The sequence below is a fragment of the Anolis sagrei genome, chromosome 7 (genome assembly GCF_037176765.1).
Source record: "Anolis sagrei isolate rAnoSag1 chromosome 7, rAnoSag1.mat, whole genome shotgun sequence".
NCBI classification, from domain to species: domain Eukaryota; kingdom Metazoa; phylum Chordata; class Lepidosauria; order Squamata; family Dactyloidae; genus Anolis; species Anolis sagrei.
In genome coordinates, this window is record NC_090027.1 from 2,923,460 (window position 1) to 2,943,787 (window position 20,328).

The window sequence follows — 20,328 nt, forward strand, 5'->3', positions numbered from 1 at the left end:
CCTGCTCCTGTTAGTAACATGGCTGCCACGCGCTGGACTAGCTGAAGCTTCCGGGCCGTCTTTAAGGGCAGCCCCACGTAGAGAGCGTTGCAGTAGTCGAGGCGGGATGTGTAATTAAGCTTTGGTTCCGCCCCTTGTTCAGGGCTCTGGGAGGGAAAGGAGCCATTTTTGGGCAGTCTCACACTATAGGACGTAGACCAGCTCGTCCTGTAGAAAAACTTCCTTTCTCAATAACATCTGGGGAAACAGAAACAGAAATTCCAGGGAAAAGGTCCCAAGGCTCTGGCTGAGAGCTCACAGCCTCTCAGCCTCACAGTAATCGGAGGGAAAACAGCCCTGAAGTTTTCTAAGAATTCTCAGAGGGAGGATAGCATTACAGATCCACGGAACTCCAGCTGAAATATCTACGAGCCTCGGCTGGTAGGTCTACTCGATACCCAGACGCATTTGGAATCGGTAGTAGGGCCCACACCGATGAGGCATAGATAGTAAACAGCCTGGGAGAGGTTAAATAAGGTTTTTTCCTACAGAGAAAGTACAGTTAATCAAAGTCAAGTGCCAGTCCATTGAGGATTAGACTAAGAAAGCCTTGAAGTGTTGTTTGAACCATTGAAGATTTGTTGTTTGTTCCATAATAAAGACTTTGTTGTATCATGAAAGACTCTAAAGACTTCAGAAAAATCCCTGAGAACCTCTCTTTGAGGCGCTCTGGCTTCCCGCTGGGCTTAAAGCATACGTTCTATAGAAAAGTACAACTGTCACAAGCCCAGCGCGGGACAGAACAAATACAGTTTTGCAATACTATCCTGATGAGTGTCTGTCTTTGTCTTTGTTTGTTCCTGAATGTTACAGGGCAAGCAGACGTATATCATCACGATCAATAAGAAGCCGTACACGGTTCACCTGATGCAACAGTGAGTGACCGTCTATATTCTTTTTGATTTTGTCTGATTAGGATTGTTCGGAAGCTGGCCAAGCCTTCAAGGTCCCTCCAGTCATCTTCCTTTTCCTGAAGGATGACTTGAAGGATATTTCGCATATTATTAACAGGCCCCTTCTACACTGCTATATAAAATCCAGATTATCTGCTTAGAACTGGATTATTACTTACTTACTTAGGTGATTCCTTGTAGTCTGATGATGATAGTCCTTCAAGAGTGGTATCCTGGCGATGGGTCTGTAGGTGACTGTGAAGTCCTCTTCTTGATCTGCATCTTCTCCCATAGTGAGGGCATTGGTTTCCAGGTGGAAGGCGGTCCCAGTTGGGGTTGGCTTGACATACCTTCCTCTTGGCACATTTCTCTCTTTCGCCGTCCATTCATGCCTCTTCAAATTCTACAGCACTGCTGGTCACAGCTGACCTCCAGTTAGACTGCTCAAGGGCCAGGGCTTCCCAGTTCTCAGTGTCTATGCCAGAGTTTTTAAGGTTGGTTTTGAGGCCATCTTTCAATCTCTTTTCCTGCCCTCCAACATTCCTTTTCCCGTTCTTGAGTTTAGAGTAGAGCAACTGCTTTGGGAGACGGTGGTCAGGCATCCAGACAACATGGCCGGTCCAGCAGAGTTGATGGCGGAGGACCATCGCTTCAGTGCTGGTGGTCTTTCCTTCTTCCAGCATGCTGACGTTTGTCCGCCTGTCTTCCCAAGAGATTTGCAGGATTTTCCGGAGGCAGCGCTGACGGAATCGTTCCAGGAGTTGCATGTGACGTCTGTAGATAGTCCACGTTTCGCAGGCATAGAGCAGGGTTGGGAGGACAATTGCTCTATAAACAAGCACCTTGGTCTCCCTACGGATGTCCCGGTCCTGAAACACTCTCTGCTTCATTCGGAAAAATGCTGCACTCAGGCAGTGTTGAATTTCAGTGCCAATGTTGACTTTTGTGGGCAGGTGGCTGCCAAGGGAGCGGAAATGGTCCACATTTTCTAATGTTACACCGTTACGCTGTATTTCTGGCATTAGAGAGGGACTGGCTGGTGACTTCTGGAACAGCACTTTGGTTTTCTTGATGTTCAGTGACAGGTATACTTCTGCAAAGGTGTTGGGAGTGGCTTGTAGGTCTTCTTCTGAATGCACACAGACGACGTTGTCATCAGCATACTGGAGCTCTATAACAGATGTTGTTGTAACCTTGGCTTTGGCTTTCAGTCTGCTGAAGTTAAATAGCTAGCCATCTGTCTGATGGATGATTTCCAGTCCTGTTTGACACCCGATTCCACCTTAAACTGGTCACTTTGGGAGCCATTGCTGTCCAAGGCTGCTGCCATCATGTCATCATGGAGGATTATATAGCAGTGTAGACTCATATAGTCTAGTTCAAAGCAAATAATGTGGACTATCTTCTTTGACAATCTGGATTATTTGGCTGGGTGGAAGGGACCACAATCTCCCGATGCATAATAGGGGAGCAGACTTCTTCTACACTGCCATGTAATCCAGATTATAAAAGCAGATAATCCACAATTTGTACCCTTTCTACACTGTCCTTATACCCCAGGATCTGATTCCAGATTATCTGCTTATCTCAGATTGTATGGCAGGAGGGACTCATATAAATCAGATAACCTGGGATTTTTTTTTTGTCGTGTCAAGAGCGACTTGAGCTGCAAGTTGCTTCTGGTGTGAGAGAATTGGCCGCCTACAAGGATGTTGCCCAGGGGACGCACGGATGTTTTGATGTTTTTACCATCCTTGTGGGAGGCTTCTCTCATGTCCCCGCATGGGGAGCTGGAGCTGATAGAGGGAGCTCATCCGCGCTCTCCTCGGATTCGAACCTTCGACCTGTCAGTCTTCAGTCCTGCCGGCACAGGGGTTTAATGCACTGCGCCACAGTGTTGAAGCGACCTGGATTATATGAGTCTACACTGCCATATAATCCAGTTCAAATCAGACAATCTGGATTTTATATGACAGTGTAGAAGAGGCCCCAGAGGAGGAAAATGTAAGGAACCCTTCCTTATCACAAAATATGTCTATCATGAAGATAAGACAGGTTACTTCTCCTTTAATATTTTATATGTATTGCATTTTGGTGGCATCCACCTATTTTAGTAGCACAGTTGTTGATTTTATTTATTTTTTTCTCGTGTCAGGGCAGCCAGTCAATTATATTACATTTCTAACAGAACAAAGCAAACAAACAGAAAAAATACAAAATGTGTGAGTTTGGTAGTTGATTAGATGTCCTTTGACCAGTCTCTGGCCACTTGGAGTGCCTCTGGTGTTGCCGCAAGAAGGTCCTCCATGGTGCATGTGGCAGGGCTCAGGTTGCATTGCAGCAGGTGGTCAGTGGTTGGCTCTTCTCCACACTCACATGTTGTGGATTCCACTTTGTGGCCCCATTTCTGAAGGTTGGCTCTGCATCTCGTGGTGCCCGAGCGCAGTCTGTTCAGCGCCTTCCAAGTCGCCCAGTCCTCTGTGTGCCCAGGAGGGAGTCTCTCATCTGGTATTACCCACAGATTGAGGTTCTGCGTTTGGGCCTGCCACTTTTGGACTCTCGCTTGCTGGGATGTTCCAGCGAGTGTCTCTGTAGATCTTAGAAAACTATTTCTAGATTTAAGTCGTTGACGTGCTGGCTGATACCCAAACAGGGGATGAGCTGGAGATGTTTCCGCCTTGGTCCTTTCACTATTGGCCGCTCCTTCCCGGCGGATGTCAGGTGGTGCAATACCGGCTAAGCAGTGTAATTTCTCCAGTGGTGTGGGGCGCAGGCACCCTGTGATAATTCGGCATGTCTCATTAAGAGCCACATCTACTGTTTGAGCGTGGTGAGATGTGTTCCACACTGGGCATCTGTACTCAGCAGCAGAGTAGCACAGCGCAAGGGCAGATGTCTTCACTGTATCTCGTTGTGATCCCCAGGTTGTGCCAGTCAGCTTTCGTATGATATTGTTTCTAGCGCCCACTTTTTGCTTGATATTCAGGCAGTGCTTCTTTTAGGTCAGGGCACGGTCCAGAGTGACTCCCAGGTATTTGGGTGCGCTGCAATGCTCCAGCGGGATTCCTTCCCAGGTGGTCTTGAGTGCTCGGGATGCTTCTCTGTTCTTGAGATGAAAGGCACATGTTTTAGATGGGTTGGGGATCAGCTGGTTTTCCCTGTAATAGGCAGTAAGAGCACCTAGAGCTCCGGAGAGCTTCTGTTCAACCATCTCAAAGCTCCCTCCTTGAGCAGTAATGGCACAATCATTTGCTGATGGGCAAGCCCAGCTTTCACTATATTTGTAGAGTTTTTCTATTTAATTTTTTTCTGACATCCCAGGGAGGTTTTTTCCTTTGGTGTCGTTGATTGTCCACTTTGAGGAAATGCCGTTTTGTTATGCTTGTTTTCAGAACGTTTTTGCCAAACGACTTCATGGTTTACACCTACAACCGAGGGGGCTTTGTACACCCCAGTTCCCCACATATTCAGGTAAAGAGTTCTTTGTTGTCTTCTTTTTGTAGTTTGAATTTTGCATACTGTTTTCTTTTGAATTAGAGAGATGTATTTTTTATCTCCCAAAGAAATTTGCAAAAATACTGTAACTAATATAATATATTATATATTTATAATATAATATAATATAATATAATATAATATAATATAATATAATAATAAAACTAAAATAATAATAATAATAATAATAATAATAATAATAATTTATTGCCAGTGGCTTTCACGGCCGGACTCTAGGACTTCAAGTTCATCTTGTTTGTTTACCAAACCCTGTTCATTCGTAAACAGAGCATTATTTGTTCAGTGTGTTGTCGAAGGCTTTCATGGCCGGAATCACTGGGTTGTTGTGTGTTTTCCGGGCTGTATGGCCATGTTCCAGAAGCATTCTCTCCTGACGTTTCGGCTGCATCTATGGCAGCCATCCTCAGAAGTTGTGAGAAGTTGGAAACTAAACGAGTGGGGCTTATATATCTGTGGAATTATGTCCAGGGTGGGAGAAAGAACTCTTGTCTGTTGGAGGCAAGTGTGAATGGACAATTTCAACAGAAAGGAGGAAACCATGAAAATGGAACAAAATTTGGCTACCAGTATTTAAAAAAACTCTAAAATTAGGACAGTAAATAAAGAGCAGCACTTTGAAAACAGGGGAATTCCAGACAGGAAACAATCAGGGCCAGGTAACACATCCCAACAAAGGATTCCCCCAGGCAGGAAGCAGCCATGTTTTGAAGCTACAAGGCCATTCAATTCTAATGAAGGTGGCCAATTGCAACATTTACACCTGCCTCAAGCAGACAGGATGTGAATTTCCAAGAGGTTCAAATGAATGAGATTTTCAACTAAAAAAAAATCTGTATGTAAGACAAGTTAGCCGGTAATCTCATGAAACTGTACTAAGTTGAATTGTTTAATTTCCCCCTTCTAATATTTGTAGAGAGAATGCTTCTATCGAGGATATATCCAAGGCATCCCCAACTCAGTTGCAATACTCAACACCTGTTCTGGGCTCAGGTAAGAGAGAACTAGAGGAGCCGCGGTGAAGCAATGTGTTATACCCTTGTGCCAGCTGAACTGCTGACCTGAGGTCCCATCTGTCAGCTCCAACTTCTCATGTGGGGACATGAAGGAAGCCTCCCACTGGATGGTAAAACATCCAGGCCTCTCTGGGCAATGTCCCTGCAGACGGCCAGTTCTCTCACACCAGAAGCAACTTGCAGTTTCTCAAGTCGCTTCTGACATGAAAAAAAAGTAAGAGAGCTGAGCTTGGGCCAGTTGCCCATCTAGTCTGGTTTCCAGGTCGAGCTCCAGATGCCAAAAACTCTTTCCTGGAGTATCTTTGAAAAGGAGAGAGAGGAGTCCGGAACATAAGCATTCATTGGCTAAAGTCCACTTCATCATGGAGTGAAGGGTCAATGAGCAGGTGGTGCAAGTGGTGAAGGAAATGCACAACTTTGCTGGCAAGGTGTCCAGTTATAGCAATGGCCCCCAAGGGACAGAATCAGGAGGAAAGATGGTGCCTAAAGTCAGGATGAGAGATCAACATATGAATAGTTATTGGAAAGTTGTTGGAGGATGGCTAAGAACCAGATGTGATAGGCCAAGGATGCCATCATGAGTTTGGAGTATTTCCATAGTAGTATAATAGACTAGCTGCCCCCTGCCATGCATTGCTGTGGCCTAGTCTGTGTATATGTGTTTTCTATGTGCATATATTTGTGTATATGTGTATATATGTGTGTTTGTGTGTGTACATGTGTGTGTGTATATGTAATTTTGAATTTTTTGGGGCTTTTTAAGTGTCTTCTGCTGTGTTTTTCAGTGTTTTTTGAGTGATGGTCACTCCCTGGCCTGATAGGTGTTGTGTGTCCAAATTTGGTGTCAATTCGTTCAGTGGTTTTTGAGTTATGAACATTACATTTTTATTTATATAGCTGTCCTCTGCCACACGTTGCTGTGGCCCAGTCTGTGTCTGTGTGTTTTATGTGTGTATATATGCATATATGTGCATGCATATATTTGTGAATATGTGTATATCTCTGTGTTTGTGTATATATGTGGTTTTGCGCATGCATTGTAATGTATATTTTGGTTTTTGGCTTTTTAAGTCCCTTCTGCTATGTTTTTCAGTGTTTTTATGAGTGACAATCACTCGTTGGCCTGACAGGTGTATTGTGTCCAAATTTGGTGTCAATTCGTTCAGTGGTTTTTGAGTTATGAACATTACATTTTTATTTATATAGCTGTCCCCTGCCACACGTTGCTGTGGCCCAGTCTGTGTGTTTTATGTGTGTATATATGCATATATGTGCATGCATATATTTGTGAATATGTGTATATCTGTGTGTTTGTGTATATATGTGGTTTTGCACATGCATTGTAATGTATATTTTGGTTTTTGGCTTTTTAAGTCCCTTCTGCTATGTTTTTCAGTGTTTTTATGAGTGACAGTCACTCGTTGGCCTGACAGGTGTATTGTGTCCAAATTTGGTGTTAATTTCAGTTATGTTAATACCACAAACGAACATTACATTTTTATTTATATAGATCAGTGTTTCTCAACCTGGGGGTCAGGATCCGGGGGGGGGGGGGGGGGTCATGAGGCGTTGTCAGGGGGGTCACCAAAGACCATCAAAAAACACAGTATTGTCTGTTGGTCATGGAAGTTTGATCCAATTATATCATTAGTGTGATTTGGAATGCTCTTTTATTGTTTGTGAACTATCAATCCCAGCGTCTACAACTACCAAATGTCAAGATCTATTTTCCCCAAACTCCGCCACTGTTCACATTTGGGCTTATTGAGCATTCATGCCTAGTTTGGTCCAGATCCATCATTGTTTGAGTGAACTACAACTCCTAAACTCAAGGTCAATGCCCACCAAACCCTTCTAGTGTTTTCTCTTGGACATGGGAGTTCTGTGTGTCAAGTTTGGTTCAATTCCATTGTTGGTGGAGTTCAGAATGCTCTTTAGGTGAACTATAAATCCCAGCAACTACAACTCCCAAAAGACAAAAGCAACCCACCCAAACCCCACCAGTATTCAAATTTGGGTGTATTGGGTGTTTGTGCCAAATTTGGTCCAGTGAATGAAAATACATCCTGCATATCAGATATTTACATTATGATCCATAACAGTAGCAAAATGACAGTTGTGAAGTAGCAACGAAAATAATGTTATGGTTGGGGGTCTCTACAACATGAGGAACTGGATTCAGGGGTTGCAGCATTAGAAAGGGGGAAGGTATTTGGAGAGATAGAAGCTATAATGGATATGGAGATAGGGAAAAGTGCAAGTATTGCATTGTTGTCACTATATAATGTTAATAAATTGGAAAAAAACAGAGAAAGATGCAATAGATAACATGTTAACTGCAGCAAGATTACTGATAGTGAAGAATTGCAAAGGTAAAATAAACATATCAATTGAAGAACCTCCACAACCTTTGACTTGTGGGGTTCCACAGGGCTCAATACTGCCCCCCATGCTGTTTAATATCTACATGAAGCCGCTGGGAGAGATCATCCGGAGTTTTGGGGTGCGGTGTCATCTGTACGCAGATGATGTCCAACTCTGTCACTCCTTCCCACCTGCTACTAAGGAGGCTGTCCAGGTCCTGAACCGGTGCTTGGCCGCTGTGACGGTCTGGATGAGGGCAAACAAATTGAAATTGAATCCAGACAAGATAAAGATACTCCTGGTCAGTCGAAAGGCCGAACAGGGTATAGGGTTACAGCCTGTGTTGGACGGGGTCGCACTCCCCCTGAAGACGCAGGTTCGCAGCTTGGGTGTGATCCTGGATTCATCGTTGAGCCTTGAGCCCCAGGTCTCGGCGGTGACCAGGGGAGCATTTGCACAGCTTAGGCTCGTGCGCCAGCTGCACCCGTAGCTCGGGAGGTCTGACTTGGCCATGGTAGTCCACGCTCTGGTTACATCCCGCTTAGACTACTGCAACACTCTCTACGTGGGGTTGCCCTTGAAGACGGCCCGGAAGCTTCAACTGGTCCAGCGTGCGGCAGCCATGTTACTAACAGGAGCAGGACGCAGGGAGCATACAACGCCCTTGTTGTACCAACTCCATTGGCTGCTGATCTGCTACCGAGCTCAATTCAAGGTGCTGGCGTTGGCCTTTAAAGCCCCGAACGGTTCCGACCCAAGATACCTATCCGACCGCATCTCGGCCTACAAGCCCACGAGAACTTTGACATCGTCCGAGGAGGCCCTGCTCTCGATCCCGCCTGCCTCACAGGCACGCCTGGCGGGGACGAGAGACAGGGCCTTCTCGGTGGTGGCTCCTCAGCTGTGGAACACCCTTCCCGTGGACATCAGACTGGCTCCTTCCCTGATGATATTCCGCAGGAAACTAAAGACTTGGCTGTTCAAGAAGGCGTTCGAACAAGAAGTGCAATAATTGGTAAGGACGACAGGAATGGAACAACGGAAAATGATACTGGATTGTGGCTTAATGATGAGACGACGCGAATGGCTTTTTGTATTAGTGATATTGTTGATGTGTCTGACGATGTTTTTTGGTTATTGCTGGATTGATTTTAGATTGTATCTTGTAAATTGTACCCTGTCCTTTCTATGTTGTACACCGCTGTGAGTCAGGAAAGGGGTATGGAAGGAAAATGATTTTGATAAAGTTTGGGGAACATTTATTGAGAATGGCTGAAAAGAAGTAGACGGGAAATTAACTCCACAAGAAGAAATGGTATTTTGGAAAGAGAATGCAAATTGAAGTGGCTCAGAAGGGGGGGGGACACAGAGGTGGGGGGGGGAAGTATGCAAGATATATATACTAGGGCTGGGCGGTTTCGTTTCGTTAATTCGTAATTCGTTAAAAATTCGTTAATTTTTTAATAACGAAGCGATAACGAACCATTCTGGAGCATTGTATTGTCGAAGGCTTTCATGGCTGGAATCACTAGGTTCTTGTGGGTTTTTTCGGGCTATAGAGCCATGTTCTAGAGGCATTTCTCCTGACGTTTCGCCTGCATCTATGGCAAGCATCCTCAGAGGTAGTGAGGTCTGTTGGAAGTAGGAAAATGGGTTTATATATCTGTGGAATGGCTGGGGTGGGGCAAGGAGCTCTTCCCTGCTGCAGTTAGGTGTGAATGTTTAGCTGATCACCTTCATTAGCATTTGAAGGCCTGCCTGAGCCTGGGAAAATCTGTTGCTGGGAGGTGTTAATCTGTGCCTGGTTTTTTCCTCTCTGTTGTTTAGCCGTTATAATTTTAGAGTTTTTTAATACTGGTAGCCAGATTTTGTTCATTTTCATGGTCTCTTCCTTTTTGTTGAAATTGTCCACAATTGTACAACATACAAACAATCTACAAACCCACCAAGAAAATCCAACAAATGCTACGTTCAGCAAAGGACAAGAGGGATCCTCTCACCTCTGCAGGAGTCTACTGTATACCATGCAGCTGTGGACAAGTCTACATAGGGACCACCAAACGCAGCGCCCAGACACACATCAAGGAACATGGAAGGAACTGCAGACTACTTCAACCAGAGAAGTCAGCCATAGCAGAGCACCTGATGAACCAGCCTGGACACAGCAGATTATTTGAGAACACAGAAATGCTGGACCACTCTCACAACCACCATGTCAGACTACACAGAGAAGCCATTGAAATCCACAAGCATGTGGACAATTTCAACAGAAAGGAAGAGACCATGAAAATGAACTAAATCTGGCTACCAGTATTAAAAAACTCTAAAATTATAACAGCTAAACAACAGAGAGGAAAAAACCAGGCACAGATTAACACCTCCCAGCAACAGATTTTCCCAGGCTCAGGCAAGCCTTCAAATGCTAATGAAGGTGGTCAGTTGAAACATTCACACCTAACTGCAGCAGGGAAGAGCTCCTTGCCCCACCCCAGCCATTCCACAGATATATAAACCCATTTTTCCTACTTCCAACAGACCTCACACCTCTGAGGATGCTTGCCATAGATGCAGGCGAAACGTCAGGAGAAATGCCTCTAGAACATGGCTCTATAGCCCGAAAAAACCCACAAGAACCTAGACATTCTGGAGCAACTTAAAAACGAAACGAATTTTTAAATACGTTTTGTAAATGCTTCGTATTTTGTTTTGTATTCGTTTCGTTATTGGTTTGAGGTCGTTTCGTTATTATTTCCGCATGTCTGGGGCAAGTTTTATAGTTGTTTTTTTGTTTAATTAGTAAAAAAAAAATTATAATATCACACCAACAGTCAACAACAGAGGGAGAGGGAAGCTTCAGAAGTTTTTTTAGCGTATTGCGCTATCGCGGCCGCCATCAACGAATCGATTCGTTATTGTTTCGTTATTGTTTTGTAATTTTTTTTACCATTTACAAAATTTCGTAAATATCGAACTTTTTTTAAGGAAAATTTTGTAATTATTTTAAATAACGGAACGCAAAAAACCCCAAAAAAACGAATTGATTTTAGAAATAAATTTTTCCGTTGTTACCCAGGCCTAATATATACACTTTGGTTGATGTAATGAATTGAGGATGGAATATAAGATTATTGAAGGTATTGATGTATTCTAAGAAAACCAATTAAAAATATTTGGGGAAAAAAAAGAAAGGTTGAGAACCACTGATATAGATGATGTGATTGTAATGATATTTCTTGAGTCGAAATGTGGGCACCTTCCAGTGCCCGACGGGACAGCTCCTGATGAAAGTTGAGGAGGAAGTCCAGAAGCAGGGTTACACTTGAGTCTTAAGAAGGCAAAACTAAGGATTATTATTATTATTATTATTATTATTATTATTAACTTTATTTGTACCCCGCGAGCATCTCCCGAAGGACTCGATGCGGCTTACACAGGCCGAAGCCACAAAACACAATACAATAGAAAACATAACATAGCAATAACAAAGCAAATCAAACAATTAAGCAAAAACAACAATGGCAATACATCAAGACATTATTAAAACTGGTGCGGCTGCGCAGTGGGGTACAGGGGTTAAAAGTGCTGAAATGGCAGGAGGGGCGTAGGATTAAAATAGTGCGGTGTGCAGCAATGTTAATTGTGCTAAAGTGCTACTAGGACTTGGGATGGGGATTCCTAATCTGAGAAGGCACAACGGAACAGCCAAGTTTTTAAATTCCTTCTGAAAACTGCTAATGTAGGGGCCTGTCGGAGATCTTTTGGAAGGGCGTTCCAGAGTCGGGGGGCCGCCACGGAGAAGGCCCTGTCCCGTGTCCCCACCAAGCGCGCTTGCGACGTGGGTGGGATCACGAGCAGGGCCTCCCCAGATGATCGAAGCGAGCGTGTGGGTTCGTAGATGGAGATGCGGTCACGCAGGTAGGGTGGTCCCAAACCGTTTAGGGCTTTGTAGGTGAGCACCTGCACCTTGAATTGGGCTCGGAAAAATAAATGGCAGCCAGTGGAGCTCCTTAAACAGAGGGGTAGACCTCTCTTGATAATGAGCTCCAGTTAGCATCCTGGCTGCTGCCCGCTGGACCAATTGAAGTTTCCGAGCCGTCTTCAAGGGCAGCCCCACGTAGAGCGCATTGCAGTAGTCCATTCTAGAGGTGACCAAGGCGTGGACCACCCCGGCCAGATCAGCCTTCACGAGGTATGGTCGCAGTTGGCGCACAAGTCTCAGTTGCGCAAAGGCCCTCCCGGATACCGCCGACACCTGAGCCTCAAGTGTGAGCGAAGAATCCAAGAGGACACCCAAACTGCGGACCTGTGGCTTTAGGGGGAGTGTAACCCCGTCCAACACAGGTAACCACCCTATACCCCGATCCGGTTTACGATCGACCAGGAGGACCAGGATTACAGGATGGTTTGCAATATTTTAAAGTGAAGGGTGGGCGAAATGTCGAGAATATGGGGCAAGAGAAAAGAGAGAGGAAAAATGAAATGAGATGGGGATTGGATTCCATAGTTAGGACTGGGAATGGCCAGAAGGTCACTGTATCTTGATTGGCGCTTTTTCTGCCTTCCAGAGGGTTGCTGCAGTTTGAAAATGTCAGCTATGGGATCGAGCACTTGCAGTCCTCCAGTACCTTTGAACACCTGATCTATCAACTGAACAACAAAAACCTCAACAGCCCGCTTTGGACAGAAAGCTTCTCTCCTTTGGAGAGACCATCAGGGGATGGCGGTGTGTCTTATAAGCTACTTTCCGATACTAAAGTGAGTCCTTCCCCTTTCTGTCTTTTGGGAATGATTGTGGTTACTCGTGACTTACCCATTAGCCATGTCAAGAGTACTTCTGAAATCTTAAATATGTTCTTTTATTCTGTTTTCAGTGAGACAGAGTATGTCAGTTCAGCAGTTTATGATTTTTTGGTTAGAAATATTCAATATTAACTAGGTATTTTAAATTACAAAAATGTGAGTCAAGCACTGAAAGGGTTAAATGGATGTAATAACTCAGCAAAAGCTGTAGTTCAGTGTTTCTCAACCTGGGGGTCGGGACCCTTGTGGGGGTCGCGAGAGGGTGTCAGAGGGGTCACCAAAGATCATCAGAAAACACAATATTTTCTAGGTTGTTGTAGGTTTTTTCGGGCTATATGGCCATGGTCTAGAGGCATTCTCTCCTGACGATTCGCCTGCATCTATGGCAAGCATTCTCAGAGGTAGTGAGAATGCTTGCCATAGATGCAGGCGAAACGTCAGGAGAGAATGCCTCTAGACCATGGCCATATAGCCCGAAAAACCTACAACAACCCAGTGATTCCGACCATGAAAGCCTTCGACAGTATTTTCTGTTGGTCATGGAGGTCTGTGTGGGACGTTTGGCCCAATTTTATAGTTGGTGGGGTTCTGAATGCTCTTTGATTGTAGGTGAACTATAAATCTCAGCAACGACAACTCCCAAATGTCAAGTCTATTTCCCCCCTAAACTCCACCAGTGCTCACATTTGGGCATATTGAGTGTTCGTGCCAAGTTTGGTCCAGACCCATCATTGATTGAGTCCACAGTGCTCTCTGGAGATAGGTGAACTGCAACTCCCAAGCTCATGATCAATGCCCACCAAGCCCTTCCAGTATTTTCTGTTGGTCATGGGAGTTCTGTGTGCCAAGTTTGGTTCAATTCCATTGCTGGCGGAGTTCAGAATTCTCTTTGATTGTAGGTGAACTATAAATCCCAGCAACTACAACTCCCAAATGATAAAATCAACCCTCCCCAACCCCATATGGGGTATTTGGGCATACTGGGTATTTTTGCCAAATTTGGTCCAGTGAATAAAAATGCATCCTGCATATCAGATATTTACATTACGAGTCGTAACTGTAGCAAAATTACAGTTATGAAGTAACAATGAAAATATTGTTATGGTTGGGGGTCAACACAACATGAAGAACTGTATTAAGGGGTTGCGGCATTAGGAAGGTTGAGAAACACTGCTGTAGTTGCATTGTTGAAGACTTTCATGGCTGGAATCACTAGGTTCTTGTGGGTTTTTTCGGGCTATAGTAGTTCAATATAAGTAGGTGTGCCTGTATCTTAGAAGCCCTCAGTCTGTGAAAGGCCTCTGTGGGAGAAGGGCCTCAGTGTGTTAGTAGGCCTCCGTTTGAAACGGTATCAGTGCTAGTTTGCCTCAGTGTCAGAAAGTTGCCAGTCTGAGAGAGCCCTCAGTGTGAGAAGGCCTCAGTATGAGTAGGCCTTGTGGGAGAAGCTTCAGTGAGAGAAGCCCCAGGTTGAAGACCTTGTGTGTGAAGCTCCAGTGTGAAGGCTGCTGTGTGTAAAAAGCTCCTGTGTAACGTTGGTGTGAGAGGAGGCTCTGTGAGAGTGAAGCTGTTTATCTGCATGAGAAAGAAGCCCAGCATGGAAGCAAAGAAGGAAGTATAAAGAACTTCATTTGCGTTATGGAAATCTTGTTTTTTAAATAGTGCAACCATATTATGTGTTGTGACTCAGTTTGATTCTGAGTCTGAAACTGAACCCTGTGGGTCTTGTGAGCCAGAGTTCCCTGATGAAGAGGATGATAGGATTCTGATTTCTATTGTGCCTGCTTCAGACAGTACAGCAGGGGGAAAGAATGGCAGTGGGATAGATAACGCATTGAGTCGCTTGTCAAGGGCTGAAAAATGCGGTATAAAAGTGAAGCAAATAAATAAATAAATAAATAAATAACGGCCAGATGGAGTTGTCTTCGCCTTCTTAGTCTTCCCACGATGATCTAGTCCAGCTGGACCAAGATAAAGAAAGCCTTGAAGATAGTGAATTAATGAGCAGGCAAGAATGCTTAGAATTAAGGGTTCGGAGGAGCTCTCGCTTAGCTGGTAAGCGAGAAGTCAAGTCGGCCAAGGGTCATCGCAATGCGTTGATGACTGCAAAGGGCATTTAGCCTTCTGGCTGACAAACGGGAGTTGTCAGTTCAACGTGGCTCATTCCAGGCAAACTCCGATGGATTAACCTTGGCTTTAAGCAGCTCGCTTTTGGCTTCCTGAATCTGGGATTTTGGGTCTTGTGTTTCACTGTATTACTATGGACTCTTGTTTGATCATTGCCTAAAGGATTATGCTTCATGTTTTTACTTTGGGGACTGAGTTTTTGCATGTAAGCCTTTGTCCTGCTTATGGAACATTTGCATTTCTTATTCTATGTTTGACTTTGCTTTTTTTCTCAATAAACTACATAATCTACAACTCTGGTGTGGTGGTGTTTTGGGAGCAAGGTGAAACTACCCTGAGTTGCAACATTATTTTGCTATAATGAAAAGCCTTCTAAGGAAGAGATAACATTGGTCCGTGTGTTTCTGTTCCTTTTTATCACTTTTGGCTACTGGTGCTGCGTCAGGCTGCTGCTAATAAGTTACTCTGCTGTACAGTCAAGGGGAGGGTCTTTTGTTAATAAGCCCACTCGCCCAAAATGTTTCACTTCCTTTTGCAGTTTCCCAGGCTTCAGTCTTCTTAGAATGGTGTCTTCAGTCTTGACCACCCCAATCATACACCAACCATACAATTTCATTCAATCCACACATCAAATTTATAAACCTACACACCACAACCCATGCTCTAAAGCAGTGTTTCTCAACCTGGGGGTCGCGAGGGGGTGTCAGAGGGGTCACCAAAGACCATAAGAAAACACAGTATTTTCTGAAGGGCATGGGGATTCCACGTGAGAAGTTTGAGCCAATTCTATCATTAGTGGAGTTCAGAATGTTCTTTGATTGTAATGAACTATAAATCCCAGCAACTACAACTTCCAAATGTCAAGATCTATTTTCCCCAGACTCCACCACTGTTCACATTTGGGCATATTGAGTATTCATGCCAAGTTTGGCCCAGATCCATCATTGTTTGAGATAGGTGAACTACAACTCCCAAACTCACGGTCAATGCCCACCAAACCCTTCCAGTATTTTCTGTTGGCCATGGAACTTCTGTGTGCCAAGTTTGGTTCAATTCCATTGTTGGTGGAGTTCAGAATGCTTTTTGATTGTAGGTGAACTATAAATCCCAACAACTACAACTCCCAAATGTCAAGGTCTATTTTCCCCAAACTCCACCAGTGTTCACATTTGTGTATTTGTGCCAAGTTTGGCCCAGATCCATCATTGTTTGAGATAGGTGAACTACAACTCCCAAACTCAAGGTCAACACCCACCAAACCCTTCCAGTATTTTCTGTTGGTCATGGGAGTTCTGTGTGCCAAGTTTCTGTTGGCAATGGAAACCTTGGTGGAGTTCAGAGTTCATTGGTGGAGTTCAGAATTCTCTTTGATAGTCGATTAACTATAAATCCCACAGTGCTCTCTGGATCTAGATGAACTACAACTCCAAAACTCAAGGTCAATGCCCACCAAACCCTTCCAGTATTTTCTGTTGGTCAGGGGAGTCCTGTGTGCCAAGTTTCTGTTGGCCATGGAGACCTTGATGGAGTTCAGAGTTCATTGGTGGAGTTCAGAATTCTCTTTGATAGTCGATTAACTATAAATCCCACAGTGCTCTCTGGATATAGGTGAACTACAACTCCCAAACTCAAGGTCAATGTCCACCAAACCCTCCTAGTCTTTTCTGTTGGTCAGGGGAGTCCTGTGTGCCAAGTTTGGTTCAAATCCATCGCTGGTGGAGTTTAGAATGCTCTTTGATTATAAGTGAACTATAAATCCCAGCAACTACAACTCCCAAATTACAAAATTTGGGTGCATTGGGTATTTGTGCCCCAGTTTGGTCCAGTGAATGAAAATGCATCCTGCATGTCAGATATTTACATTATGATTTATAACAGTAGTAAAATGACTGTTATGAAGTAGCAATGAAAACAATATTATGGTTGGGGGTCAACACAACACGAGGGATTGTATTAAGGGGTCGAAGCATTAGCAAGGTTGAGAACCACTGCTCTAAAGGTGATAGTAGTTGATACGTGAAACTATGGATATTGAGTCTGCGGATAAGGAAAATGTATTGGCTTGAAACCTTGAATTATATCTAAATATCTGACTGACACTAGGAATTTATGCTAATGATAATACATTTTGTATGTTTTTTTGGATGTTCTGAAAAGCCCACATGATTACAGATATGATTTCTTAGACTGATCTATCATGTCTCTTCTCAGCCACTATCAGAAGTCATGAAAACATTCAGATACATAGAATTGTATGCCGTTCTGGACAAGCATTTGGTAAGTCTCTGCCCATCAAAATCATAGAATCATAGAATCAAAGAGTTGGAAGAGACCTCCTGGGCCATCATCCAGTCCAACCCCATTCTGCCAAGAAGCAGGAATATTGCATTCAAATCACCCCTGACAGATGGCCATCCAGCCTCTGTTTCAAAGCTTCCAAAGAAGGAGCCTCCACCACACTCCGGGGCAGAGAGTTCCACTGCTGAACGGCTCTCACAGTCAGGAAGTTCTTCCTAATGTTCAGATGGAATCTCCTCTCTTGTAGTTTGAAGCCATACCTTTCACTGTGACAGGTGGGATGTGGATACCAATTTGAATTAATTTGGCTTCAGATCCATGCCTTTTTCTTTTATTGATGTGTTGTTGGGCTTGGCCTCATGTAAACCGCTCCGAGTCCCTTGGGGAGATGGTGGCGGGGTATAAATAAAGTATTATTATTATTATTATTATTATTATTATTATTATTATTATTTGAAAAGAAGCAGGGAAGCTGAGGGATGATTTATTGTTGCCACCAATTTGAAAGGAACCAGTATTTAGGAGATTTTACCCAGTTCCCAATTTTCAAAAGACTTAGCTGATTTGCAATGGAGGTTGCCGATTAGGAACCAAATTTACCATCAAGTTAGAAGGGAGGCTGTTCAATTGCACCTCCTCCTTTATTAAGAAAGTAATAACTTAGTAGTAATTACTAAGTACCTTGGGAAGTCTGACTTGGCCACGGTGGTACACGCTTTGGTCACATCCCGCCTTGACTACTGCAATGCTCTCTACGTGGGGCTGCCCTTGAAGACGGCCCGGAAGCTCCAGCTAGCCCAGCGCGCGGCAGCCATGTTGTTAACCGGAGCGGGACGCAGGGAGCACACAACGCCCTTGCTGTCCCAGCTCCACTGGCTGCCGATTTGCTACCGGGCCCAATTTAAGGTGCTGGTGTTATCCTACAAAGCCCTAAACGGTTCCGGCCCAAAATACCTTGAAAACCGCATCTCGGCCTACGAGCCCACGAGGACCTTGAGATCATCTGGGGAGGCCCTTCTCTCGGTCCCGCCTGCTTCACAGGCACGCCTGGCGGGGACGAGAGAGCGGGCCTTCTCGGTGGTGGCCCCCCGGCTATGGAACTCCCTCCCTGTTGAAATCAGACAGGCGCCTTCCCTCATGGCCTTTCACAAGGGCCTGAAAACCTGGCTCTTCGAAAAGGCCTTCAGCTAGTGCTATGTTTTTTGGAATGACCACCGGAATGGCTATGACTATGAATTTGACTATGACCCCAAACTAGACGAAGCGGATTTTTATATGTTGTGTTATGGTCTTGTTCTACTGTAAATTGTTGTCTTTCTATGTTTTGTACACCGCCACGAGTCGCCCTCGGGCTGAGAGTGGCGGTTAACAAGTGCAAATAATAAATAAATAAATAAATAAATAATTACACTGTATATATTGTAGCGTGACTGGAGAGAAGAATGTAGATTTATTTGGTTACTTTTCCCTGCATTTCTGCCACCATGTGAGGTAAGTTGTAATATTGTGAGAAATGGCACTTGGTACACAGAATAGACAGAGCTGAGGCAATCTTCAAATAAAAGTTAACAATTTTATTAAGTGCACAGCGTGTGGTTGCAAGACGTAACTTTTCCTTGTTGCACTTGGAATAATACTGTAACTTTAACAGTTCATTCTTTCAAGTAACACAGTATCTTTCTGACGTAGAGCACTTGTTTCAGACAAAGTTTCAATTCAGGGATGTTTCCCTTATTTGATCCTCCCTAGATCAAATTCTAAGTAAACTATTCTTTAGCCTCTCCTTAGACTAAAAGAATACCAGCTATGTTTCACCATTCGGCTGCACTAGCCTGAGAAACTTCCAATAGCCAAACCCAGCTTTTCAAAGCCTCAAAGCTTTGCTTCACAAGTCACTCCGCCACCTTTCCTTTCCTTCTCTCCCAACTCCTAACTCCTCACTCCTCTGAACCTAAACCCGGACTGCTCACTCCTCTAAACCTAAACCCTAACTGATTTTTAACTGATTTTTTTTTCAAACTCTCCCCTCTAAGCTCCTCCCACTTTCCTCTCTCCTGCATCGGTCTCCATGGCAACGCACATGGAGGACTCCTCTGACTTAGGCCGCTCCAGCATTACTGCAGCCAATCTAAACACAAATACAGTTAAAATCATGCAATTTATAATCAACTCCTGTACATTATTATTATTATTATTATTTTATTTTAAATATGTGTCAAGGACAATGGACAATGGACAATGACTATGAAATTGATTATGACCCCAGGATTTGACGAAGCGGATTTTTAGCATAAGTATATGTTATGTAGTAGTAGATTGTCATGTACTGTCTTGATTTACTGTACACTGTCTTTTCTATGTTGTTGTTCACCGCCACGAGTCGCCCTAGGGCTGAGAGTGGCGGTCAATAAGTGCAAGAAATAAATAAATAAATAAATAAGGTTCTGTTATCAGAGATGCGGGGGGTAGAAGGATATACAATTCAAAACAACTTGTATTATTTTTCTCAAGCTGCATAACATTTTGTTCTTTTCTAGTATGACTATATGGGCGGAAACCGTGATGACGTCACCCAGAACATTGCACAGCTGATTGGTTTTGTCAATAGTGTAAGTTACTGCCATGTTTTCTTCTTTCCCCCATTTGAAGCAATACAAGTCATTCGACTTTCTTAATTCCGCTGTTGTTTTTTTGCCTGGAAAGCATCTGCACTGGCAAATTGCATAGCATCGGGTGCCAGGAATGTATACACAGGAGGCCACTGCTTGCCATCTCATTCCAGCACTGCGATGCTATGCAATGCTTTAGTTTCCCAAAACTCTTTAAAAGCTTACTAGAAATAATGTTAGGAAATAAAGAAAATGGGTTGTTGTAGGTTTTTTCGGGCTATATGGCCATGGTCTAGAACAGCGATGGGCAACCTTTTGAGCTTGGTGTGTCCAAATTTGCCAAAAACCTGAGCATAACTTGGGTGGAGTGTCACTCTGAGAAAAAAAAAACACCATAATTTTGCAATATTTATAGTTTAAATAAGAAAAATATATAATCCATGCTGAGTTATAGAGTGAACAGTAGGGCTGGGTAACCACGGAAAAATTTGTTTCTAAACTCGTTTCGTTTTTAGGGGGTCCATTGTGTTTCGTTTTTTTTAAAGAATTCCGAATTTTTTCTTTTAAAAAGTTCGAAATTTATGAAATTTCGTAAATTTCGAATTGATTCGTTAATGGCAGACGCGATTGCACAATATGCTAAAAAACCCCTCCAAATGGGACAGGGGGAAC

At 43.8% G+C, this 20,328-nt stretch overlaps 1 protein-coding gene across 1 annotated transcript in view; it reads left to right on the forward strand.

Moving 5' to 3' along the window:
- Window positions 1-20,328, forward strand: part of LOC132782422 (disintegrin and metalloproteinase domain-containing protein 2-like) — an 80,364-nt gene that overhangs the window by 7,705 nt on the left and 52,331 nt on the right. Inside the window, exons 3-8 of the mRNA XM_067470854.1 lie at window positions 853-914; window positions 4,325-4,403; window positions 5,362-5,438; window positions 12,391-12,580; window positions 16,961-17,026; window positions 19,585-19,656. Coding sequence (XP_067326955.1) covers window positions 853-914; window positions 4,325-4,403; window positions 5,362-5,438; window positions 12,391-12,580; window positions 16,961-17,026; window positions 19,585-19,656 — 546 coding nt within the window. The remainder of the gene's footprint in view (window positions 1-852; window positions 915-4,324; window positions 4,404-5,361; window positions 5,439-12,390; window positions 12,581-16,960; window positions 17,027-19,584; window positions 19,657-20,328) is intronic.